The sequence below is a fragment of the Oncorhynchus nerka genome, linkage group LG14 (assembly GCF_034236695.1).
Source record: "Oncorhynchus nerka isolate Pitt River linkage group LG14, Oner_Uvic_2.0, whole genome shotgun sequence".
Taxonomy (NCBI): domain Eukaryota; kingdom Metazoa; phylum Chordata; class Actinopteri; order Salmoniformes; family Salmonidae; genus Oncorhynchus; species Oncorhynchus nerka.
The window spans coordinates 39,061,118-39,086,971 of NC_088409.1; the positions used below are offsets into that span (position 1 = coordinate 39,061,118).

The 25,854-nt window shown below is 41.9% G+C and overlaps 2 protein-coding genes, 1 long non-coding RNA gene and 2 other non-coding genes across 12 annotated transcripts; 1 reads left to right on the forward strand and 4 right to left on the reverse strand.

Annotated features, from left to right (window-relative positions):
• Positions 1-822: 822 nt before the first annotated feature.
• Positions 823-10,109, reverse strand: LOC135559648 (uncharacterized). The gene is made up of 2 exons (XR_010458461.1): positions 9,655-10,109; positions 823-1,493 (listed from the first exon to the last, which is right to left on the reverse strand). It is a non-coding gene; the product is annotated as an uncharacterized LOC135559648 (long non-coding RNA).
• On the forward strand, positions 6,914-20,846 carry LOC115141016 (scavenger receptor cysteine-rich type 1 protein M130-like). 8 transcript variants are annotated; one of them, XM_029679590.2, is made up of 13 exons: positions 6,914-7,034; positions 7,139-7,245; positions 8,986-9,066; positions 10,097-10,396; positions 10,663-10,977; positions 13,532-13,591; positions 13,734-13,877; positions 14,387-14,500; positions 14,888-15,034; positions 15,280-15,363; positions 15,480-15,614; positions 15,808-15,909; positions 18,630-19,082. In XM_029679590.2, exons 2-13 carry the CDS (start codon positions 7,194-7,196, stop codon positions 18,650-18,652), a joined length of 1,557 nt encoding a protein of 518 aa, XP_029535450.2. In that variant the 5' UTR covers positions 6,914-7,034; positions 7,139-7,193; the 3' UTR covers positions 18,653-19,082. The 8 variants fall into 8 exon arrangements, with proteins under 8 accessions (XP_029535450.2, XP_029535449.2, XP_029535447.2 ...); XM_029679589.2 differs by lacking the exons at positions 14,888-15,034; positions 18,630-19,082 and adding exons at positions 15,101-15,187; positions 19,644-20,846 and having other exon boundaries at positions 6,915-7,034; XM_029679587.2 differs by lacking the exon at positions 18,630-19,082 and adding an exon at positions 19,644-20,846 and having other exon boundaries at positions 6,918-7,034; positions 13,737-13,877.
• On the reverse strand, positions 20,153-24,341 carry cfap418 (cilia and flagella associated protein 418). Its single transcript, XM_029679591.2, has 6 exons — positions 23,974-24,341; positions 23,592-23,688; positions 23,236-23,285; positions 22,707-22,772; positions 22,120-22,215; positions 20,153-21,215 (listed from the first exon to the last, which is right to left on the reverse strand). The coding sequence occupies exons 1-6, from the start codon at positions 24,153-24,155 to the stop codon at positions 21,056-21,058; spliced, it is 651 nt and encodes a 216-aa protein (XP_029535451.2). The 5' UTR covers positions 24,156-24,341; the 3' UTR covers positions 20,153-21,055.
• trnas-aga (transfer RNA serine (anticodon AGA)) lies at positions 23,063-23,144 on the reverse strand. Its single transcript has one exon. It is a non-coding gene; the product is annotated as a tRNA-Ser (tRNA).
• trnas-aga (transfer RNA serine (anticodon AGA)) lies at positions 24,317-24,398 on the reverse strand. The gene has a single exon. It is a non-coding gene; the product is annotated as a tRNA-Ser (tRNA).
• Between the last annotated feature and the right edge of the window lie 1,456 nt (positions 24,399-25,854).

The window sequence follows — 25,854 nt, forward strand, 5'->3', positions numbered from 1 at the left end:
CTCAATGGAGACTCATATAGCTTCTTCTGTGGCGCTGTATGACGAATCAAATGAAATGAGAAGCCAACTGAATAGAAACACAATTCTAAAGGGTGAAGCAGGGTCAAGGTGTGTGAAGCATGATTCACTTTCTCTAAAGAGTTAAATGGATAGGGAGGTTGACTAGGCTGACTCTTGGGAGCTCAGCTGTGATGGCTAAAGGCAGTTTGTATTGACGTCCCTAAACCTGCCTCCAGGCTGCAACCATAGAGCCAGGCCTGTACTGGCAGCTTCAATAGTCCTAATTAGATTCACTGGAATAGGCCCGGTCTGTGTGGATGAGGAAGGTTCCACGATAACTTCCTGCCTGGCCCTCAGGTTTGTGAGGTGTCTTCAAGGACTGGAGAAATGTTTTTTTTATTTCAAATGAAATTACCTTGATGACCTTTGGTAATATGGGTACTCAATTATATTCAAGGTTATGGTACAGCCAAGGCCTTTTTCCATTCAAGTTAAGTTCAGTTGCCTCACATAAAAGAAAACGTTTACTTGTTAGAGGTAGTCTTTATTGGTAATAATGGTGGCCTTTGCGTACTGAAGTTCAGGATGTTTGGGAAGTGCTATCATAAAATAGCCTTAAATAGATTCCATTACTGTGTATGGGGACAGCTTCTACACAACTCCTTTAATTGCTCAGACTGTCGAGGCAGACCTTCCATGCCTTCCCCTACTCTGGGCCTATAATTTACCAGCTGAATGGTATTGGAGTTGGTCTTTGTTCACAATCACACAAACAGTGCTTAAATTCTTCTCCAGCCCATGTAAAACACTGATGAAAATCTCTTCGCTTCGATCAATGTTTAATTTAGATAGTAATAATGCAGGTTTAGTATTGCCAGCGGCTACAGATTCTCTCAAAAATGTTCTGGCATATAAAGCTTTTCAAGTAAATCAATCAAAAATATTTATAAAGCCCTTTTTACATCAGCCAATGTTACAAAGTGCTGTACAGAAACCCAGCCTGAAACCCCAAACAGCAAGCAATGCAGGTGTAGAAGCACGGTGGCTCTGCAAACTCCCTAGAAAGGACAGAACCTAGGAAGAAACCTAGAGAGAAACCAGGCTCTGAGGGGTGGCCAGTCCTCTTCTGGCTGTGCCCCTGTGGAGATTATAACAGAACATGGCCAAGATGTTCAAACGTTCATAGATGACCAGCAGGGACAGATAATAATAATCACAGTGGTTGTAGAGGATGCAACAGGTCAGCACCTCAGGAGTAAATGTCAGTTGGCTTTTCATAGCCGATCATTCAGAGTTCGAGACAGCAGGTGTGGTAGAGAGAGTCCAAAACAGCAGGTCTGGGACAGGTAGCACGTCCAGTGAACAGGTCAGGGTTCCATAGCCGCAGGCAGAACAGTTGAATCTGGAGCAGCAGCATGACCTGGTGGACTGGGAACAGCAAGGAGTCATCAGGCCAGGTGGTCCTGAGGCATGGTCCTAGGGCTCAGGTCCTCCTAGAGAAGAGTGAGAGAAAAGAAAGAAAGAAAGAAGGAAAGAGAGAGAAAAGGAGAGAGAGAATTAGAGGGAGCATACTTAAATTCACACAGGACACCGGATGAGACAGGACAAATACTCCAGATATAACAGGCTGACCCTAGCCCCCCAACACACAAACTATTACAGCATAAATACTGGAGGCTGAGACAGGAGGGGTCGGGAGACGCTGTGGCCCTGTCCGACGATACCCCCGGACAGGGCCAAATAGGCAGGATATAACCCACCCACTTTGCCAAAGCTCAGCACCCACACCATTAGAGGGATATCTTCAACCACCAACCTACTACCCTGAGACAAGGCCGAGTATAGCCCATGAAGACCTCCCCCACGGCACGGCCCCGAGGGGGGCGTCAACCCGGACAGGAAGATCACGTCAGTGACTCAAACCACTCAAGTGACGCACCTCTCCTAGGGACGGCATGGAAAAACACCAGTAAGCCAGTGACTCAGCCCCCATAACAGGGTTAGAGGCAGAGAATCCCAGTGGAGAGAGGGGAACTGGCCAGGCAGAGACAGCAAGGGTTGATCGTCGCTCCAGTGCCTTTCTGTTCACCTTCACACCCCTGGGCCAGACTACACTCAATCATAGGACCTACTGAAGAGAGCAGTCTTCAGTAAAGACTAAAAGGTCGAGACCAAATCTGCTTCTCTCACATGGATAGGCAGACCATTCCATAAAAATGGAGCTCAATAGGAGAAAGCCCTGACTCCAGCTGTTTGCTTAGAAATTCTAGGGTCAATAAGGAGGCCTGTGTCTTGTGACAGTAGCGTACGTGTAGGTATGTACGGAAGGACCAAATCGGAGAGATAGGTAGTAGCAAGTTCATGTAATACTTTGTAGATTAACAGTAAAACCTTGAAATCAGCCCTTGCCTCAACAGGAAGCCGATGGCTAGCACCGGAGTACTATGATCAAATGTTCTGGTTCTAGTCAAGATTCTAGCAGCTGTGTTTAAATAAACTTCAATTAGTGCTAGTGGTTTATCTGGGTAGCCGGAAAGTAGAGCATTGCAGAAGTCTAATCTAGAAGTGACAAAAGCATGGATACATTTTTCTGCATCCTTTTTGGACCGAAAGTTTCAGATTTTTGCAATGTTATGTAGATGAAAAAAAGCTCTCCTTGAAATATTCTTGATATGTTCGTCAAAAGAGAGGTCAGGATCCAGAGTAACGCCGAGGTTCTTCACAGTTTTATTTGAGATGACTGTACAACCATCAATATTAATAGTCAGATCCAACAGGAGATCTCTTTGTTTCTTGGGACCTAGAACTAGCATCTCTGTTTTGTCCGAGTTTAAAAGTAAAATATTTGCCGTCATCCAGCTCCTTATATCTGAAACACAGGCTTCCAGGGAGTGCAATTTTGGCGCTTCACCATGTTTCATTGAAATGTACAGCTGTGTATCAAATCAAATCAAATTTTATTTGTCACATACACATGGTTAGCAGATGTTAATGTGAGTGTAGTGAAATGCTTGTGCTTCTAGTTCCGACAATGCAGTAATAACCAACAAGTAATCTAACTAACAATTCCAAAACTACTGTCTTATACACAGTGTAAGGGGATAAAGAATATGTACATAAAGATATATGAATGAGTGATGGTACAGAGCAGCATAGGCAAGATACAGTAGATGGTATCGAGTACAGTATATACATATGAGATGAGTATGTAAACAAAGTGGCATAGTTAAAGTGGCTAGTGATACATGTATTACATAAGGATGCAGTAGATGATATAGAGTACAGTATATACGTATGCATATGAGATTAATAATGTAGGGTATGTAACATTATATTAGGTAGCATTGTTTAAAGTGGCTAGTGATATATTTTACATCATTTCCCATCAATTCCCATTATTAAAGTGGCTGGAGTTGAGTCAGTGTGTTGGCAGCAGCCACTCAATGTTAGTGGTGGCTGTTTAACAGTCTGATGGCCTTGAGATAGAAGCTGTTTTTCAGTCTCTCGGTCCCAGCTTTGATGCACCTGTACTGACCTCGCCTTCTGGATGATACCGGGGTGAACAGGCAGTGGCTCGGGTGGTTGTTGTCCTTGATGATCTTTATGGCCTTCCTGTAACATCGGGTGGTGTAGGTGTCCTGGAGGGCAGGTAGTTTGCCCCCGGTGATGCGTTGTGCAGACCTCACTACCCTCTGGAGAGCCTTACGGTTGTGGGCGGAGCAGTTGCCGTACCAGGTGGTGATACAGCCCGCCAGGATGCTCTCGATTGTGCATCTGTAGAAGTTTGTGAGTGCTTTTGGTGACAAGCCAAATTTCTTCAGCCTCCTGAGGTTGAAGAGGCGCTGCTGCGCCTTCTTCACGATGCTGTCTGTGTGAGTGGACCAATTCAGTTTGTCTGTGATGTGTATGCCGAGGAACTTAAAACTTACTACCCTCTCCACTACTGTTCCATCGATGTGGATAGGGGGGTGTTCCCTCTGCTGTTTCCTGAAGTCCACAATCATCTCCTTAGTTTTGTTGACGTTGAGTGTGAGGTTATTTTCCTGACACCACACTCCGAGGGCCCTCACCTCCTCCCTGTAGGCCGTCTCGTCGTTGTTGGTAATCAAGCCTACCATTGTTGTGTCGTCCGCAAACTTGATGATTGAGTTGGAGGCGTGCGTGGCCACGCAGTCGTGGGTGAACAGGGAGTACAGGAGAGGGCTCAGAACGCACCCTTGTGGGGCCCCAGTGTTGAGGATCAGCGGAGATGTTGTTGCCTACCCTCACCACCTGGGGGCGGCCCGTCAGGAAGTCCAGTACCCAGTTGTACAGGGCGGGGTCGAGACCCAGGGTCTCGAGCTTGATGACGAGCTTGGAGGGTACTATGGTGTTGAATGCCGAGCTGTAGTCGATGAACAGCATTCTCACATAGGTATTCCTCTTGTCCAGATGGGTTAGGGCAGTGTGCAGTGTGGTTGAGATTGCATTGTCTGTGGACCTATTTGGGCGGTAAGCAAATTGGAGTGGGTCTAGGGTGTCAGGTAGGGTGGAGGTGATATGGTCCTTGAGGAACAATGGTGGCCCTCTTGAAGCATGTGGGAACAGCAGACTGGTATAGGGATTGATTGAATATGTCCGTAAACACACTGGCCAGCTGGTCTGCGCATGCTCTGAGGGCGCGGCTGGGGATGCCGTCTGGGCCTGCAGCCTTGCAAGGGTTAACACGTTTAAATGTCTTACTCACCTCGGCTGCAGTGAAGGAGAGTCCGCATGTTTTCGTTGCAGGCCGTGTCAGTGGCACTGTATTGTCCTCAAAGCGGGCAAAAAAGTTATTTAGTCTGCCTGGGAGCAAGACATCCTGGTCCGTGACTGGGCTGGTTTTCTTCTTGTAGTCCGTGATTGACTGTAGACCCTGCCATATACCTCTTGTGTCTGAGCCATTGAATTGAGATTCTACTTTGTCTCTATACTGACGCTTAGCTTGTTTGATAGCCTTGCGGAGGGAATAGCTGCACTGTTTGTATTCGGTCATGTTACCAGTCACCTTGCCCTGATTAAAAGCAGTGGTTCGCGCTTTCAGTTTCACGCGAATGCTGCCATCAATCCACGGTTTCTGGTTAGGGAATGTTTTAATCGTTGCTATGGGAACGACATCTTCAACGCACGTTCTAATGAACTCGCACACCGAATCAGCGTATTCGTCAATGTTGTTATCTGACGCAATACGAAACATATCCCAGTCCACGTGATGGAAGCAGTCTTGGAGTGTGGAATCAGCTTGGTCGGACCAGCGTTGGACAGACCTCAGCGTGGGAGCTTCTTGTTTTAGTTTCTGTCTGTAGGCAGGGATCAACAAAATGGAGTCGTGGTCAGCTTTTCCGAAAGGAGGGCGGGGCAGGGCCTTATATGCGTCGCGGAAGTTAGAGTAACAATGATCCAAGGTTTTTCCACCCCTGGTTGCGTAATCGATATGCTGATAAAATTTAGGGAGTCTTGTTTTCAGATTAGCCTTGTTAAAATCCCCAGCTACAATGAATGCAGCCTCCGGATAAATGGATTCCAGTTTGCAAAGAGTCAAATAAAGTTCGTTCAGAGCCATCGATGTGTCTGCTTGGGGGGGAATATATACGGCTGTGATTATAATCGAAGAGAATTCTCTTGGTAGATAATGCGGTCGACATTTGATTGTGAGGAATTCTAAAGCAGGTGAACAGAAGGATTTGAGTTCCTGTATGTTTCTTTGATCACACCATGTCTCGTTAGCCATAAGGCATACGCCCCCGCCCCTCTTCTTACCAGAAAGATGTTTGTTTCTGTCGGCGCGATGCGTGGAGAAACCCGCTGGCTGCACCGCCTCCGATAGCGTCTCTCCAGTGAGCCATGTTTCCGTGAAGCAAAGAACGTTACAGTCTCTGATGTCCCTCTGGAATGCTACCCTTGCTCGGATTTCATCAACCTTGTTGTCAAGAGACTGGACATTGGCAAGAAGAATGCTAGGCAGTGGTGCACGATGTGCCCGTCTCCGGAGTCTGACCAGAAGACCGCCTCGTTTCCCTCTTTTACGGAGTCATTTTTTTGGGTCGCCGCATGGGATCCATTCCGTTGTCCTGGATGAAAGGCAGAACACAGGATCCGCGTCGCGAAAATCATATTCTTGGTCGTACTGATGGTGAGTTGACGCTGATCTTATATTCAGTAGTTCTTCTCGACTGTATGTAATGAAACCTAAGATGACCTGGGGTACTAATGTAAGAAATAACACGTAAAAAAAACAAAAAACTGCATAGTTTCCTAGGAACGTGAAGCGAGGCGGCCATCTCTGTCGGTGCCGGAAGTACAAACAAAAAAAACAAAAAAAACAACAACAAAAAAATGTCCGCATAGCAGTGAAAGTTAACATTATGTTTCCCGAATGACATCACCAAGAGGTAAAATATATAGTGAAAACAATGGTGGTCCTAAAACGGAACCTTGAGGAACACCGAAATGTACAGCTGATTTTTCATAAGACAAAACATCCACAGAGACAAACTGATATATTTTCCGACAGATAAGATCTAAACCAGGCCAGAACTTGTCCGTATTGACCAATTTGGGTTTCCAATCTTTCCAAAAGAATGTGGTGATCAATGGTATCAAAAGCAGCACTAAGGTCTAGGAGCAAAAGGACAGATGCAGAGCCTTGGTCTGACGTCATGTATTATTGTGTTCTCATGAATCCTAAAACAGAGTTATTTGGGTCCGATTCATTTTACATGCTCCTCTTTATCAACATAAGGAGATAATAGTAAGCCTCTTTAAAATTGCATATGAATTTGAGTTTGTTTGTTTATTCAACCTTTTTTGTGTGTTGCGTTGGGAGGTTAAAATCAGTTGTTGAGGGTGTTAGCCAACAATTGAACCTCTTGTAGTTGTGTGTACAGCAGTGGGTGTATCTCACAGCCAGTCTGTGTCTGAGAAAGTAGTGCTCTACAGACAGAAGCCTATTTGATTTTGTGTCAGAGACGATGCTCATGGAAACCACAAGTTGCAGCAGTGCAAACAGAAATAGAGTGAGTACACAAGTTCTGACATATAGCACACTGCTTGACTCATGATAAGATCAGTAACGTGCATTATTTCTCATTTGATTGTTATTAATATTAAAAGAACAAAGTTGTTTCTGTTGAGGAGTATGCTCAAAGGACCCCGGCCTGACTGTTTTCTGTGAGATGGAACTGTTCAGGACGACAATACTTCTGCCAGTTCTGGTCCTCTCTCAAGGTAACACAGTTTAATCTAATATTTCAACTTTTTTTTTTTGTAACAGTATTTTTATTGGAATTTCACAATTTTCACCCATATTAAGAGATACAACAACAGAGACAAAGCACACAGAACAAAAACACACAAAAAACAGCACTCACTTACACATATCTACGTATATATATATATATATATATACATACACACACATACATATACATACACTCATACATATACACATATATACGCGCACGCACATACATACACACACATACATACGTACACCATTTACCTCTTCCCGCTCGGTGCTTCTCTCACCCCATCCCCATCATTGCGTCTCTCAATACATACATTTTAAACAAACTTACAAACAGAAATTAAACAAAAAAGCTCAGTTTAAACCAAGAGGTTAGGTTCCACACATGGAACGTACAGTGTAGTTCTGAAATACATAGATCCCCGCCATTCTAAGAGAATCCTTGCAGCATAATAGCTGATACCTCAGGTTCTAGGTAATTTAGATAAGGTTCCCATACTTTGTAGAACTGGTCTGTTTTAGAATACAATGTACATGTCAGTTATTCCAGAGGCACCCATTCAAATAGTATCTTATGTCAATCTTTAATAGAAGGAACCTTATCACCAATCCACTGTAAAAGAATGTTAATATTTCGACTTTGATTGTATTCAACTATATTATTTTCAGTGGCTCTTTTGACGGAAAGTATGACGGATGTACTCTATGTACATCAAACACAGCATCAAATGTATTTTAGAATTGTTTGTATGAGTTGTTGGATAATACTGAAGATATGCACATCAAAATAGTCGGCAGTGGAGTTACATTTGGTTTTTTATTATGCTTCTACATCACTATATTTTTAATGAATTTCTGTTTGCTTCTTATTCATGTCTGAATGTACAAGAGCATGTCGTTTTATTCTACTTGTTGACAGCACGTGTTGGTGTGTTCAAGCAAATAATCCAATATTCATACAAAAAGGGGCTGACCGTAGTGATGCCAACTAGGTGTAGGCTAAATGCTGCACAATCCTACAGAGGATTACTTTACTTCCCAATGTAAGGTGTTTACTGCAACAACCAATAGGATTCATCGAACACTAGCTAGCTAAAATTCAAAGGCTGCTTGAAGCAACATAAAAGTGCAGGGAATTCAAATCAACCAATAGTCAACAATGATTGGCTGAAGCGTAATTGTTTTTGTATGACTCACTAGTTTGTCACAGAGTGATACATAAACAAAGTGATAGTTCAAAATGAATTGCTTTCTGAGGAGGAGAGCTGTGACATGGGTCAAAGCATGAACAAACTATTATTTTGCTTGACAAAGATGATGCATTATCTGCAACGATTAATTCAACAATGAGCCACAGATGTTATTCATGGCATACCCATCTAACAACTAAATTAACCAATTGAGGCAGTTGATAATAGCTGTTGTGAAAACCAGTGTAAATAGAGTGATTTACAGACTCCATATTATATCCTTCTAATGGGACTATTGTGTAGCCACCTTGAAATACCACCAACAGACAGTTTACAAAATGGAAAAGATTATTCTAATTAGAGCCAAATTCAATAACTTGTTTGTAATTTACGTGCCTGGGCTTCATGTAGCATTGGCAACATGAAGTAGGCTGAAATAACTGATTGGACAGTTGCATGAATACTCCCATCTACGCATAACCACAATAATGTGTCATTTATCTTAGTTTGTTGTTGTTTGTCATATTTCAGCCTTTCTAAATAAAGACCACTCTGTTCCAGGGAACTTCTCTGGGTCGAGAGAGACTGATGAGCAGCAGACATCCAATCTAAGTGAGTTCCAGTTTTATTTAAATGGTTGGTATTATGCTAAAAAGATCCTCAGAACCCGAGCCTCCAATCAAGCTTCATTTGGTTCCGGAGGCCACTGCAATCTACATCGATCTTACTCTCTGAATACCACCCCCCCATTCCTTCCTAAACCCCAAATTCCAATCCCTCGTGCCCATCCAGTCAAATTGCTAGGTGCAAAAATAGAGGGATGAATGGGTAAGGTGTCTGTGTGCTTCTTAGAGGGAGGAGACAACCTCAAGCAACGATCCTGCAGAGAATTTGATTGCTCACAAGTCATTATACTGAGATCGAAATGAGACGAGGCAAAGGCTTTTTTTTTTACTATAATGATGCAGGTCACCAGCAATTAAGCCATAGTGAGACAATATTTTCATTGTTCCCAGGGTGATGGTGATGCGTAAGGCTCCACTAGTGCAAAGTGGGAGGAACAACCCACACAAACATAAAATAAAAATAATGGGTCAATTGTCATTCGTGTCATAGAGGATATCAAATGGTCCAGTGGAGTCAGATTATTAAGGAAAATACTATCAATCAGTTATTCAGTTATAATCATACTACACTAACCTGGTTTTCATTCTCTATTTGTTGAACCTCAATGAAGTGCAATTCCATCCACCACATTTAAACAGGGGAAAAAGTGAAGACTGAAGAGTGAAATGCAGTACCAAAGGCTCCAGTGTCATATGGTTTGAAACCACTGAGAGTATTTGGTCCCGTGGTGTTTCTAGAATCAGGTTGGTCGACTTCAGTGTCCCCCTCCGAATTCACCACCCAGTGACATTTCCACAGGACATGACTCACAGGATGTGGCTGCTCTGCTGAACATCTGCAAATAGCACAGCAACCGATAGGCCAACAAACAGCTAGGGCATTCAATGTGTCTGGGTATGTGTGTGTATTATGCTGTATAACATGTACTGTACATGTGACTACACCACATGGGGAAATATAAACAGTCATCTGTATTTCACTCTCATATTGATTCTGCATCTCTCCATCCCTCCAGCCATATCTCACCCCCCCAGGCTATCTCAGCACTGCTCTGGGGTTGTCGAGGTGCTCCATCGAGGGCTGTGGAGGCCGGTGACCTTTGACCTTGGGTCTGCAGATTGGGCCAAAGTGGTGGAGGACATATGTACCAACCTGAGCTGCGGGGCAGTGTACGAGCGCCGACAGAATGGCACAGCTACATTAAACTACTCCAGCTCAACGTGTCTGAGCCAGTGTGTCTACAGAGACCTACTGGTGGAGAACTGTACAGAGCTCTCATACACGGACTGCTCTAACCTGACTGAGATAACCTGTGGTAAGACCGTCATTGCAAAGCTTATGCTTGGATCGGCAAGCATCTTGAGCAACCACAAACACGTTGTTGCAGTAACGCCTGCAAATTGCATGCAATGGCGAGCCATCGTATGGGCTCTCCAAGTGTTTTGTGGACGCTTTGCAACAAGTTTCTCCTTCCAGCGCGATTCCATTTTCAAGCTGCTTTTTAATGATGAGTGAGGCCCAGCTTCTATCGAGGTTAACTGATTATCTATGAACTGATTGGTTGATCTGTCCATTCCTCAGGGCACCAGGCCGTGCGATTGGTTGGAGGCTCACACCACTGTGAAGGACGGGTGGAGTTGTGGAGAGAGGAAAAATGGGGAACGGTGTGTGACGATAGTTGGGACCTGAGAGATGGGGGCGTGGTCTGTGCTCAATTGGGCTGTGGCTCTGCCCTAAATGTGAGTGGGCAGGACGGGTCCTTTGAAGCGGGTGTTGGTCTGGTTCTCTTAGATGAGGTGAACTGTGGGGGGAGCGAGAGGAACCTATGGGAGTGTCCCTCCCTGGGGACAGTCAACGACTGTGGACACAAAGAGGACGCTGCAGTGGTTTGTTCAGGTAAGCCTGCAGCTATAATATTATCATTGTCAGTTACTGTATTCACAATCATGTCATTTAAAAATGACATTTTAAATGTGAATAGAAGCTAAGTCAATGTCATGCCCACTACTTAAAATAGCTATGCTGTTACATGATGTTCTCCTTAGATTGGTCTGAATACGGATAGTGCAGTAATAACATGTAAAACACATTACCATGACTGAACATCCGGTGTCTTGGTGGCGAACCAAGTCCCCATCATCTTAGCGCTGATTTTCAGCATGCTAAACGCTGTCGACAATCAGGGTTCTGATGATTGCGAATCAAGAATGATTTGGCTCGTGACCTTATCAGCATGTCTGAATGGATAGCAGAGTCTCAGTCACACTCAACACTGATACTGACGAACAAGCTTCAAATCCTCCTACAGTAATGCAGAGATCAGGTGATGTGAAAGGTCATAAGCCGAAAAGAGACAGCTGCTTTGCATATTAATTATTGTTATTTTTATTAACGGGAAAAGAAAATGAAACACACAGGCAGCACAAAAACACACAGGCCAAAGTAATGCATGTCACTCAGAAAGTAGACATGTCAAACCATAGCTCTGTCTGAGGAAGACCCTCAATGAAAGATGTTCAACCTGGGAGCCAAGTTCAAGAGTTCCTTGGTGAGAAAACATCCAAACTGCCTTGACCTCAACATAACAACAGTTGTTTGGCACTTCCATTGGTTTTAAATCTCGCATCTAAATGAACAATTTGTTTTGACCATGTTTTAATTTTTTTTTTTTTATAATTATTTATTACAAAAAACACAAGGGGTAACATTAAAGTAATAGAACATGAAGGATAAACAATACAGCATCAAGACACTATCAAACATGTATCAGTCTTTCCACAACAGAGCCATCCTTATGTGTGAGGGTGTCTACTACTACTACTATCAAACATGTATCAGTCTTTCCACAGCAGAGCCATCCTTATGTGTGAGGGTGTCTACTACTACTACTATCAAACATGTATCAGTCTTTCCACAACAGAGCCATCCTTATGTGTGAGGGTGTCTACTACTACTACTATCAAACATGTATCAGTCTTTCCACAATAGAGCCATCCTTGTGTGAGGGTGTCTACTACTACTACTATCAAACATGTATCAGTCTTTCCACAACAGAGCCATCCTTATGTGTGAGGGTGTCTACTACTACTACTATCAAACATGTATCAGTCTTTCTGCAACAGAGCCATCCTTATGTGTGAGGGTGTCTACTACTACTACTATCAAACATGTATCAGTCTTTCTGCAACAGAGCCATCCTTATGTGTGAGGGTGTCTACTACTACTACTATCAAACATGTATCAGTCTTTCTGCAACAGAGCCATCCTTATGTGTGAGGGAACATGTGCATGATAGTGATATAAAATATATGTCATAGTTTCCTTTTTCATGATCACAATCATGTGAAATCCGAACCCTCCAAGATCCCCCCACAGTTCCCCAATAGCTGTCCCTCAACCATTCGCCCCCCCCCCAACTCCAATGCACCAACAACTAAGAGAATGAACTAAAGAGAAAGAGAGGAAGAGACAGAAGAAAACAGCAAGCAACAATGCAAATAATTTATTTTTTAAATATTACATTTAAAACAAAGGACATCAAGAACAACTGAAATCATAACAGCAATGCCTACTTTACATGTTTGTGTGCATGTCTGGCACTATTACATGTATGTGTGTGTGTTCTTGTATGTGTTCATTTGAATGAGAGTGTGTGTATATGCGTGTATATGCATGTGTACTGCCACCTGCCTCCTCCAGTCTGTATCCTTTAGATTGGGCAGACAGACCAGTTCCCTTCCTCCTCCTGCTGCCACCTGCCTCCTCCAGTTTTGATCCTTTATATTGGGCAGACAGACCAGTTCCCTACCTCCTCCCACTGCCACCTGCCTCCTCCAGTTTGTATCCTTTAGATTGGGCAGACAGACCAGTTCCCTACCTCCTTCCGCTGCCACCCGCCTCCTCCATTTTTGGGGCAATGCTGTAATCAATTGGTGGCACTCTTGGATTGAGCAGACCTTCCCGAACAACTCCATGAAGGACATAACTCTACCATCACAATATCATTTAAGAACAAAATACCCTTTTCAAACATCTTTTCCATTAATACAGGTATTTTATCAACCAGCACATTTGTTGACCATGCACATCAGAAGTGATTTATTATGTAGGCCTACTCAGAAGGCTACATACATCAATCTGGGAGTCCTACACATTACAAGTACATTTTTTAAGAAACACGCACATTCCTTGCAGTAATTGCCAAATGACTGACTGCAATGTCTAACTCTTGAATAAGAGTCAGATATTGGTTCAGTAGATCATTAGATACACAGATGGACAAACACAACTCCTCTTGGATTTTCAATTTTTGAGCAAATGTTTTTGTTAAACAAACCTTTTCCCCGTCTTTCAAACAAGAGTGCCTTGATTACTCAGGAGAAGTGAGCCATGCATCTGTTCTACATTCTATTTCTCTAACACCCCTAGGACTTTCCCATTTCCCTGACAGGAATTCCATCTCAACCAGGCAACGAGACGGTGGAACAGAACACCCAGACTTCAACCACAGGTACATTCAATAGATGCTGACACGCATGACCCTCCATCTGTGTAATAATACACCAAGAGTGTCTGCTCTGCTCATTAGAACATGTCAAGAAGAATTTGTTATCTAGTCTGTACTCTGCACTATGATTTGTTCTTGTTTCCAGCAGGCTCAGTTCTACTAGTCACCAGTGCAGAGAGCCGGTCCTCTCCTCCCGTAGCTGTCTGGGGCTGCATCGCATTGTCTATAGCCCTCCTCCTCACACTCCTCTCCAATGCTTCACTCTTCCTGTCTTACAGAAGGAGAGCTGGTGAGTCATTGTGTTTCTCTATTTTTCTCAACTGTCACTCTTCCCATTTGTTCACACCAACAACAACAAACATGCTATCATCAATGAGCAGTAATTAACACTGAGAAACTGCTTTGTCTGAAGGGTATTACATATTCTTCTCAATGGTTTGCCAATTATGATAATACAACAACACAATGCAATGTGATTCAATACAGTACACAAAGCAAATCACCCAACTGGAACAGTATTCATACCCCTGGGTTGGTTGATTGCTCATTAAGAGAGTCCCACCACCAGTGTTGTTTTCACACCAACTTAAAAAAGCAGCATATTTTATTTCACAGGGATGATAATGCTTTGAATATGTGCCATATGTGACGGTGGTCTAATTCAAATATTTAATTGGTTTTGAGATGTATTGTCCTTTTTTTCTTGTCCAACATCAAAGACAACAAAGGCCAACAAATCTATTATCCTAGTTTCGGTAAAGAGGAGTTTCAAAGGCAAAACTTTCCCTTCATTACTAGCACTTCTGGTTCACCAAAGACAAGATGGCCGTCTGCTGTCCATCCAGTCTCAACACACTGACCGAGGGGAGAGAGTCAACCTCCTCACAGTCACCACAGACACAGCTGATTACAGTGAGTTCCTACTGAGGCACTTGTCCTCTCTGTGCCCATTAGTTACTTGCAATTTCAGGAAATGTCTTATTAGTTCAAGTGTCCCATTTGTCAGAATACATTTTCTCTATGTGACCTTTCATGCAGCTCCACAGTACCTTTCCCAACATCCCTCTCAGAATGACACCGATGCCTCGTGTGACTCTGACTATGAAAACTATGACTTCAATGACCAACCCTCTGTTGCCATGGCTACTGCACTTGATCAGTTCATCTTCATAGTTTTGGATAAATAGTGCAATTCTAAAAAATGTAAAAAATGGGAAGTGACACATGGCTATTAAGGGAGAAAGTGGTCCAAGGACTCGCTCACAGTGCCAACCAAATGGTCTTTTATGTTTTCATTAGTCAGGGTCCTTGACAATGGAGTAAGCACAAGCAGAGAGCCATGGGAAACCACGCAGACAGCAGAGACTTCTGACGCTCCTGAGAAATATAATATTGTTGCTGAGACAATCAACGGCATTGAGAGAAAAAACCCTGCCACCCAAAGTCGTAAGTTACTGTCGGGTTGGGTGAACCAGATTTTTACCATGATCATATTGTGTCCATGTCCGACAGGTTTCTTCTTGGTCTTAAAAGGACATAATTTCCACTTAAAATCGGAGACTTTTCAACAACCGTTTGCAGGACAAGGAATCAGAAACGGTATATTTTGCTGAAACTTGCCATTGTGACAGAAAAGATGAATAAGAGCCCTATCGTAACATACTAACACTAACAACCATTTGTATGTCCAGGTCATTCGCTGGTGTCATCCAGCACGTCTTCTGGGGAATGCTATGAGAACATTGAGACACTGGAGAAGGAGCTGCTGGACTCAGGTCAGTCCAAAATGCTCAATGGCAAATGCTGCAACAGACTCAGTCAGTGCATCTATGAAATCCATTCTCATGAATCAATGATAACAGAGTAACTGTGTGGAATGCTAACCACCCAGGTCCAGATTTGAGAGAAACTGCCCTCACAGACTTGATCTGTGGAAGAGAGCCATCCTTGGGATCGAGTAGCAGTACATCATCAGGGGAATCCTACTACAACGTGGGGATGGCAGTGGAACAGCATCTACAGTCAGGTCCGTTCAAGTCAAATACACAGGAACAACAACACACAATTCATCTGGCTGTGTCTAAACACTGGATGGGGTAGACACAACAGCAAAGGCTTTTTGCACTACAGAACAGTACATTAAAGTATTGTCTTGAAAGTTTTGGGGAGAAAGTATGTAGATTTGTAATTACTTCATTGGGAGCACATTTTCTCCTCAGAGAACACCTATACACATTCCCCTGTGCAATCAACCAGTGCACACCAGGATCAGCAACAGCCTGTGAACAGCAACTGCCACCTACTGAGCAGTCAAAATCAAGGTACCTGATACATTTCTGATGAGTCTGTGCATGTGTGTTTCAAAGGTGGACAGAATTTCCATTGAACCGTGTAATGTTCCCTGCAGAGACTAATTCTCAGTCTCCTTTCTTGTGTCATATTGTGTTTCAAAACCTGCCAAATGAATTTGACGCCACCGGTGTAATCTCTGAAAGAAACAGAACAAATCATATTCAAAGGTTTCTCTAAGTTTATAAGCCAATGTGATTTCAAGTTGTGTCAAAACTCAATTCAAAGAGCTAAAATAGTCTGACAGATGGGGCCATTGGGTATGGGGCATAAACATCTGTAAGGATTTAAAATGTACTTAATTCCTTTAGTTTTCGCCAGATTTACTATCACAGTGAATAATGGAAAGGGTAGTATTTCTGGCAGGCACATGCTTGAATCCAACAGAGGGAGGGAGAGAGAGTTGAAGAGAGAGACGGTCCTCATTCAGATGGAGGAAATTGCCTGGTTCTGCCATTAAGATATGGAGAGCTACACCTCAGAATGACAGAGTCAATTAGATTACAGACACTAATACCCGTTATAGACAGACTTTAAGGCATTTTGCCTGTATTTTTATTTATTTATCTGGCAATGTTTTACAGACCCAATTCACAGTCACATTTTTGACACATTCTTGCCGAGATAAGCCTTTTATATCTCCCATGCACATGCCAGCATAATTAGGTATGGGAGTAGATGTGGGTGGATGTCTGTTTTAATAAATTAATTAAATATACACCATCACAAAGAAATCCATAATGAATGAGTTTTTTGGCAGGTCCTAAGAGACATTATAGGACCAATACAATTTATTTTCAAAAGAATAGAATGGCATATTTAGAGTTTAATGATGTTTACTGGTCTGTGTAGCCGATAGGCTACATGGCTGTGCCATGCATATAAAATCAAGTTATTTTGTTCCTTAAACAGTCAACACACATATATTTTGTCGTAGGCTGAGAATATAATGAAATATAACAGAATAAAAGACATCATATTTTTCCCACACAACTTGCATCACAGCAACGTGTAGAACAGCTGTCATGTAAAAAAAGTGATTTTGAAACAGAGCCCGAGGCAAGCCCATGCTTTTTTGATCCACGTTTCATCTCTTTTCTACCCTCCCTCCGCTTTGATAGGGAGCAGGCGTAGGGTCTTACATTGAGAGTATCTTCATCATGATACTGATAGAGAATAATAGCAATCTATATTTTCAAAAGCATGAGTCTCCTGTTCATATTTCACAACCTCTGCAGGCTTTTGGAGTTGCCTATACGCTATTGAGCATAACAATAGGCCTTCGCTTGATTTAAGGTGCATTACTGCATGCTAAATGTTTCTAATCAGTGATAGATGAGCAAACAAATAGATGAGTTACCACCTCTACTTATTTGCCCAGCCAGAGAATTAACCAAATATACAGATGGAGAGTCAGTTAAAAAAATCACATTGACAAGTCACAGGCTTTCGGTTGGGAGTAGGTCAAGGCTGCTATGCGACTGTGAGTAAAGAGGAGTGCTTTTCTCTGCTCATACAGGAGTAATTACGCCCTAGTTCTCTAATTGTGATTTTTATGTACGTATTATTTAAGACTTCATTTCAATTCATTAGGGGGTGCTGCAGCACCACTATTTGCTGTGGCTATGCCGTTCATGCAAAGGGGTGATTAAAATGTTCAAACATTGATGCATTACGATTAAGGGTAGGTTCCCTTGAGAAAGATTAAGCCTAGTCCTTGACATTAAGTCATGTTCAATAGCGGCACCAGGTACACGTATTCCCCTACATGGATCACAACTGTGCAGTAGATTCTAGAGTCATGTACTGTCTGTAATGTACATTGCCTTCATAAAGTAGTCATACCCTTTGACTTATTCCACTTTGTTACAGTCTGAATTCAAAATGGATAAAACAAATTAAAAACACATACCCCATAATGACAAAAGTGAAAACATGTTTTTAGAAATATATATATATATATTTTTTAAATAAATAAATATCTATTTAAATAAGTATTCACACCCGAGTTAATACATGTTAGAATCACCTTTGGCAGTGATTACAGCGGTCAGTCTTTCTGGGTAAATCTCTAAATAATCTTTGCAACACCTGGATTCTACAATATTTGCACATTATACTTTTTTAAATTATTCAAGCTCTGTCAAGTTGGTTGTTTATCATTGCTAGACAGCCATTTCTATAAGGGCACAAGGCGAGACCCAGATGCAGACACGGGAGGCAGATGGTTTGAGTCTTTGATATTTATTATAACCAAAAGGAGTAGGCAAGAGAATGGTCGTGGAGAGGCAAAAAGTCAAAACCAGTTCAGAGTCCAGGAGGTACAGTGTGGCAGGCAGGCTCGAGGTCGGGGCAGGCAGAATGGTCAGGCAGGTGGGTAAAGTCCAGAAAACAGGCAAGGGTCAAACCCGGGAGGACTAGTAAAAGAGGATAGAAAAGGCAGGACCACAGGGAAAGCACACTGGTTGACTTGGAACATACAAGACGAACTGACAACAGACAGACAGAAAACACAGGTTTAAATACCCAGGGGAAAATGGGGAAGATGGGTGACACCTGGAGGGGGTGGAGACAAGCACAAGGATAGGTGAAACAGATCAGGGTGTGACAATTTCCAAGTCATGCCATAGATTTAAGCCAAATTAAATCAAAACTGTAACTAGGCCAATGTATATTTTGTCTTGTGTTTTAGGTTTTTGTCCTGCTGAAAGGTGAATTTGTCTCCCTGTGTCTATTGAAAAGCAGACTGAACCAGGTTTTCCTCTAGTATTTTGCCTGTGCTTGGCTCTATTCTGTTTATTTTTATCCTAAAAAAAAACTCTCTACTCCTTGCTGATGACAAGCATACCCTTAACATGATGCAACCACCATACTTGACAAAATTAAGAGTGGTACTCAGTGATGTGTTGGATTTGTCCCAAACATAACACTCTGTATTTAGGACATAAAGTTAATTTCTTTGTCACATGTTTTGCAGTTTTACTTTAGTGCCTTATTGCAAACAGGATGCATGTTTTGAAATATATTTATTCTGTAGAGATTTCCTTTTTTCCCCCATTTAGGTTAGTATTGTGGAGTATGTTGTTAATCTATCCTCAGTTTTCTCCCATCACAGTCATTAAACTCTGTAACTGTTTTAAAGTTACCATTGGCCTCATGGTGAAATCTCTTAGCGGTTTCCTTCCTCTTCGGCAACTGAGTAGGAAGGATGTACGTTTGTAGTGACTGGGTATATTGATACACCATCCAAAGTGTAATGAAAAACTTCACTATTCTCAAAGGGATATTCCATGTGTGCTTTTTTATTTTTAACCATCTACCAATAGGTGCCCTTCTTTACGAGGCAATGGAAAACCTTGAATGTCTTTGAAGTTGAATCGGTTTGAAGTTCACTGCTTTACTGAGGGACCTTACAGATAATTGCGTGTGGTAGTCAATCAAAAATCATGTTGAACACTATTATTGCACATAGTGTTGCTACAAACATAATTCCACTTTGACATTATGGGGTATTGTGTGTAGGCCAGTGACACAAAATCTAAATTTAATCCATTTTAAATTAAGGCTGTGTAACCACATAATATGGAAAAAGTCAATGGGTGTAAATACTTTCTGAAGGTATTATAGATGCAAATCGCTGAAAACATGTAGCTTAAAATTAAAAAAAAAAAATGTATGTAAATGGTAATGTGACTCCTTTATACAGAAGATTCAAGCAGCTCATCTTCCTCTGAGCTTTATGAGAACATAGAAGTCCAAGATGAAGAGGGGATTGGTGATGTTACCGTGAAGGAAGTCCCGGACCAGTCTCTTTCTGACAGTGACTACGATGACATAACAAATTACTAGCATTTCATCAAACATAGCAGTGAAATGAGAACTATAAAACAGATTCATTTACATATTAGCAGTTGTTATTATCCAGAAAGACAAACAGGAGCAATTATGTTTAATTGCCTCTCTCAAGAGCGCAGACATATTTTTTTCTCTCACCTCGTTAGCGTGTGGATTCAAACCAGCGACCTTTCGGTTACTGGCCCAACGGTCTTAACCACCTTCGCTTCTCCACTGCACAGAATGACCAGCATTGTGAACAAACAGCACTGTCACTGATATTGATTCATACGGTGACCTGAGCCACACAACGCACACTCAAACTTTTTAAACTTGAAATTCAATTGTGTTAATATTATCAAGGAGAAAAAGCAACAAAAATGAAGTGCATACAACATTTATTCAACTAAGACTTGATGTGAATAGCCTAGTGTATAAACACATATGCAGATGCTTTGTACATAATATGAGCACATGTTTTGCAATCCAAAAGATCTACTTCTGACTGGGCTATCGCAACAAATGTCTTTGGAAGTTAAGCTTTTTTTTGGGGGGGGGGGGGGGGGTGGCTTCCCTAATGAATGAATTAGTAGATATTTAATAAACTATCCACAGACTACTTCATTTGATTATGATTCATTTATAAAGTATCAACTACTAGACTGTCAGAGTGAAGTGATTATTTTATGTTTAGTGTTTTTTCTTCTTGTAAATGTCTAGCACAGATGCAACGGGAAAGGTTTGGGTCATTTAACTTCACACTAACCTCACCTTCATACTATACACAATACATGAATGGTAAGATCAGAAATCCCTTAAAACAGAGAATGCATTTCACTCAAAGGGACAGAAGAGGAAATAAACAAAAGGACAAGGGAATTAGAAACTAAGACAGAAGGAAAGGCTACAGAAAAGCATGTAACAGCATTTTATATGAAATACTACCAGATAATGGAATGTCTTCATTACTATTTTTATTTTATTTTATACATAAAAGACTCTATTCAATTTAGCCTCATCTTTCCTAAGTACCATTTTCACACAAGTATGGTCTGGCATATACCTGCTCTTAAAACTGAGCTAGCTAAAATCACATCTCTAAAGATAGCAGAAGACCTACCTTGTTCATTTACATTTAAACCCAGAACACACTAAATGTAATGCAGAGAAAGACCTACATCATTCTCAAGGCAGAAAAATGTGTGTTGGGATGTCTATAACAAGAGGACATTGGTTTTCAAGTAACTGAAAAGTGATGGTGTGTGTGTGATAGAGAGAAGGCTGTCATACTTCATGCTTCCCACAGACCCACTTGAGCTGGTGCTGTTCTCTCAGGTCGGTGAGGTCTCGAGCAGAGTGCCAGCTACACTGGCAGGCGTACGCCCGCGCCCCTTTTCTTCTCCTCAGCTTAGCCCGCAGCTTCTGACAGTCTGGCATGTTGTTCCTGCAGAGATACAAAGAGACAAGGCTGGTTAGCTAAGCAATGAGCAGTAGGTGAATATCTCTCACAGTATTGGTATGTAGAGTTATAGATAGGATAAGTAGTACTAAATTCACAAAGTACTTGATTATTTAAGTTGGTCATGTGCATGGAACAAAACCAGCCTCCAAGAACCCCTGAAAGATTGTGGAATGATTGGAAACATCACACATATTCAAGAGTTAACCTGCAATTTACAGCTGAAGGAATTAATCTGAGTGGAAGCATCATTTGCACAATACATTACGTTGCATCTAACAAGGATATTTGAATGATAAATGAATCCCCATGTCTTGTAGAGGAGCCCTGGGCTCTCAGACACTTAGTAACCTCTATACTTCAGCACAAAGCCTGAAACCACCCAAGTGTCCACCAGAACAGATGATTAGTTCACTGCTGTGATAACACCGACAGCAAAACCCACATGCTTGGAACGTGCACCAAAACACCAACAACATTGTGATTGAGATAGCCTTCTTTGTTTTTCTATTTTAAAATGTTTTTCTTTTGTTGGTGTTAAGAGCACCAAATACCCATGCCTGCATACTCACACCGCTACTGCTATGAGGTCTTCCACTTCACTTCCTTAACTAAGCTTAAGTGTCAGTCTTTGTTATCATGGGCAAGCTCTCTGTCAGTGAAACAACACAATATTGAACCATATTACATTAAGATTATTCCAGTTTATTTTCACGAAGTCCCAAAATAAAAAGGTTTACACTGCCCTCTTCTGTTCAAATCTGAGAAATTTGGGATTTTGTTTTCTGTATCAACTTCCAACTTGTTTCAAGATAATAACAATATTTAAATTCCGCAAATAGTTTGTTACCCCATAAAGATACATCAGGCCCAATGAGAGGAGGCTCACCTGAAGAAGAGGTAATCACAAGAGGGGTCCCATTCATGATCGTCAAACATGGCCACCCGAAAGTCACAGGAGATACATCTCAGCTGATCACACGACCTGTCAGCACATGTTAAACAGTGAGTCAAATTAAAATGTGATCCATGCTTTTACACACACACACACACACACACACAATTACAACAGGGTTCCCCAACTGGCGGCCCCTAGGTGATTTTATTTGGTCCCCCGCGTTTTTTGAGCAAAATAAATAAATACATTTCATAATTTTATTGCTGGACATAAGACTGTAAAAACACCAGCAAATCAGCACCAACCAAGTGATTTTAATTGAGGAAATCTGTTCCAAAGAATTCCCACGCATAATATAGAGAGATACAGTATGTGATCATACACAAATGAAAGCAGGGTTTGAAATTAGTCTGTTGTTGTTAAATATTATATCGGTTTGGGCTTCTTGCAATCAAATTGCAGTTGACTAATTATCCGTAATTATGTTCTGGCCTCCTGACCATCCTCTCAAGAAAAAAAATGACCCTCGGCTGAATCCAGTTGATGATCCCTGCACTACAATTAAACATCACTTTTACCTTTGTGAAACAGCTGTTCCTACACCATTTGCAATGGAGCTTCCACCAAGGAAAACCGGGCAGCACCTGCTCACATAAGAACAAATGGGGATCAAAAGAGAGCTTTTATCAAATACATGCTTTAACAAAGGCTCACTACTAGATTTTATGGCTCCCCGTGAATTACCATTTTGGTCTGCCTAAAATAATGACAACTGTAAAACATACAATTACATTGACTGCATGCAACAGAGATATACAGATGTCTTAGATAACATTTACTGAGTTTCAATAATAACGTCAAATGTACACATTGACTTTTTGCAGTATACCACAGCCAGATATTATGATTCAACAGGCTGCAACACAAAAATAACCGTTGTCGGCAGGATTCGAACCTGCGCGGGAAGATCCCAATAGATTTCTAGTCTATCGCCTTAACCACTCGGCCACGACAACTGCCTACATGTTCGACGACTCAGCCAGGACAACTAACTATGTTTGCATGAATAAGTTATGTTTTTTTTAATAGGGTTGTAAGAAAACTTACTTTCTTGTGGACTGTGGCAATGTCTTCGTCATTTTAGGAAGCTGTCCAGTCTGCAAATGTGTAGAGTTAAGCAAATATGAGACCACCTACGGGCCAGCCCTTTTGCAATGTAACGTTAGCTAATGCATTGGAGTCAGAAGGACAAAAATGATAGCAACCTTCCCATTGGAAACAGGCTAAAAACAATCAAACATAGCCTCATATTTATCTCATTATAGCTAGCTAATACATCCGTGTGATATCCAGACAGCTAACTTTAGCTAGCTACTACTACTGGATAGTAGATGCTGTTAGCAACAACAACAAAAAACTGCATTCAACATTGCAAGGCGATGTAGCTAAGGTTATTTACTCACGTTTAGCGCAAGGGAATCGAAATCATCGTCAAGTATGTCATCAAGAAGGGCATCTATATCTTCGCTGTCCGTTTTTCTGGGTGTATCGTCAGTGGTGCTGACGGTGTGAAGCGAGGAACAGTTTTAGCAAGCTAACGTTACATAGCTAACTACGTGATTTAGCTAACATGCTTGATGAAATAAAATGCATTTTAGGAAGGCTGGCGTTTGCAACTACGTTACATTGCTATCGTCGTTAGTTACGTTGCATAAGCTTCCACTGTGTCAGTCATGGTTAACAACTTGGTTTGCTAACCTTGCTTGCTAACTTTAGTCCATTCCCCCGTACTAACGTTAGCTATCGTTAACGTTAGCCGGTTGACACTTGCATTTTACTACGCACCAGTGTTTTCTTTCTTTCCCAGTTTGAGTTAAACATTTCCCAGCCGTCGATAAATCTGAGGGAGCTTGAAGTTGTGGCGTCAATGAAACATTGCGACAGAACTTTGTTTCAACCTCATCTAGCAATTCGTCCAAATCGTCCGCCATAGCTTCAGGGTACTGCTGCTTATTGACTGTTGTCATGAACAGGAGTGCTTGATTGACAGGTGTAACCTAATTTCAAGTAGGTAAAGATTGATACCGTGGAGCTAGCGATTTATGTGTAGTGATACAATAACAGATACTGGCTATCTATGATACAATGTAAACGCCTGGGCATTACCAATCACAGGAGAAAAATAGCACGTTGTCGGCAGGATTCGAACCTGCGCGGGAAGATCCCAATGGATTTCTAGTCCATCGCCTTAACCACTCGGCCACGACAACTGCTGATATTCTTGAAGACAAAAACCGGTAATAGCCAACATAAAATTACAAATATATCAGAAACTGACTGATATTATGTTTTAGCTAAACTCAAATTACATTGGTAATCATTTTTTTCCAGGCTGTATCATAACCGTTTATCAAAAGTGTGGGAGATTCTCGGCACTATACCAGCCCTGAGGACTCTGATCCAGGGCTTTAGTCAGCATTAGCAAGCCACACTACTGCCCTGGAAAAGAGCAACGCAAAGTAGTTTACCTTGTACCACCTCACTGACCGGTACTTGACCCCAGGTAAAGAATTTTCTTTACATCTCAGAACCGAATCCTTGCAGCATATTGACCTTGTATTTTCAGCATCCTTCATAATCCCGCTGTGTACGCAAACTGGAAAAATGGAAGGCAAATGTCAAAACGAACCTTGATGGGCAGCCCTTACGAAAAAAAGATGGCTGTCAGAGTGCAGTGTAACTGTAGTATGCTGCAAATACTGCATCCAAAATAACATGTTTTTTTTACTGCAGTAAATTTGCAATGTAGCTGCAGTTAGAGTGCAGTATAACTGCAATTTTGCAATTACTGCTTCCAAAATACCACAGTCGACTGAAGTTACTGCAGTTTCAAAACTGCAATCTTTTTTTGGAAGGGAGGACATAAAGCCTTGTTAGCCCTAAAATGAAATTTGAACTTACCTAGTGCAAAGGCATGGAGAAGGACTAGGGTACGCATTTTTTGTTCAGCACCAACGCGTTTTCTATATTTTGTTGTCTAATTCAAGGCGTAGATTTATCCTACTAGAATATAAAAGTAAAAGTAGCCGTCAAAGTGAAAGTATACTGGGCTATCTGTTGAGGAAGAGAAAGGGCCAAATCGGCGGGAAATCTGTTTCCCTCCAGCAGGTGGCGGTTTTTCGTTGTCTTGCCCACCAAGCAAAGAGTGTTGGTATAGAGGTCAATGAGAGTGTCGAATTTGGTCAACAAATCAAATCAAATTTGAGTTGTCACATACACATGGTTAGCAATGTTAATGAACAGGGAGTACAGGAGAGGGCAGAGAACGCACCCTTGTGGGGCCCCAGTGTTGAGGATCAGCAGGGTGGAGATGTTGTTTCCTACCCTCACCACCTGGGGGCGGCCCGTCAGGAAGTCCAGGACCAAGTTGTAGAACGACAGATTTTCACCTTGTCAGCTCGGGGATCCAATCTTGCAACCTTACAGTTAACTAGTCCAACGCAATAACGACTTGCCTCTTGTTGCACTCCACAAGGAGACTGCCTGTTACGCAAATGCAGTAAGCCAAGGTAAGTTGCTAGCCGGCCCTTTTGCAATGTAACGTTAGCTAATGCATTGGAATCAGAAGGACAAAAATGATAGCAACCTTTCCATTGGAAACAGGCTAAAAACAATCAAACATAGCCTCATATTTATCTCATTATAGCTAGCTAATACATCCGTGTG

Excerpts from the sequence above, each read along its gene's own strand:
- LOC115141016 (XM_029679584.2), top strand. The coding sequence starts at position 7,194 with ATGGAACTGTTCAGGACGACAATACTTCTGCCAGTTCTGGTCCTCTCT. Across the intron at positions 13,592-13,733 it reads CACCCAGACTTCAACCACAG|CAGGCTCAGTTCTACTAGTC; the intron begins GTACATTCAATA and ends TCTTGTTTCCAG. Across the intron at positions 15,035-15,279 it reads AAACCCTGCCACCCAAAGTC|GTCATTCGCTGGTGTCATCC; the intron begins GTAAGTTACTGT and ends TTGTATGTCCAG.
- cfap418 (XM_029679591.2), bottom strand. The coding sequence starts at position 24,155 with ATGACAACAGTCAATAAGCAGCAGTACCCTGAAGCTATGGCGGACGAT. Across the intron at positions 22,773-23,235 it reads TTGCCACAGTCCACAAGAAA|GTGCTGCCCGGTTTTCCTTG; the intron begins GTAAGTTTTCTT and ends TTATGTGAGCAG. Across the intron at positions 22,216-22,706 it reads GGAACAGCTGTTTCACAAAG|GTCGTGTGATCAGCTGAGAT; the intron begins GTAAAAGTGATG and ends ATGTGCTGACAG.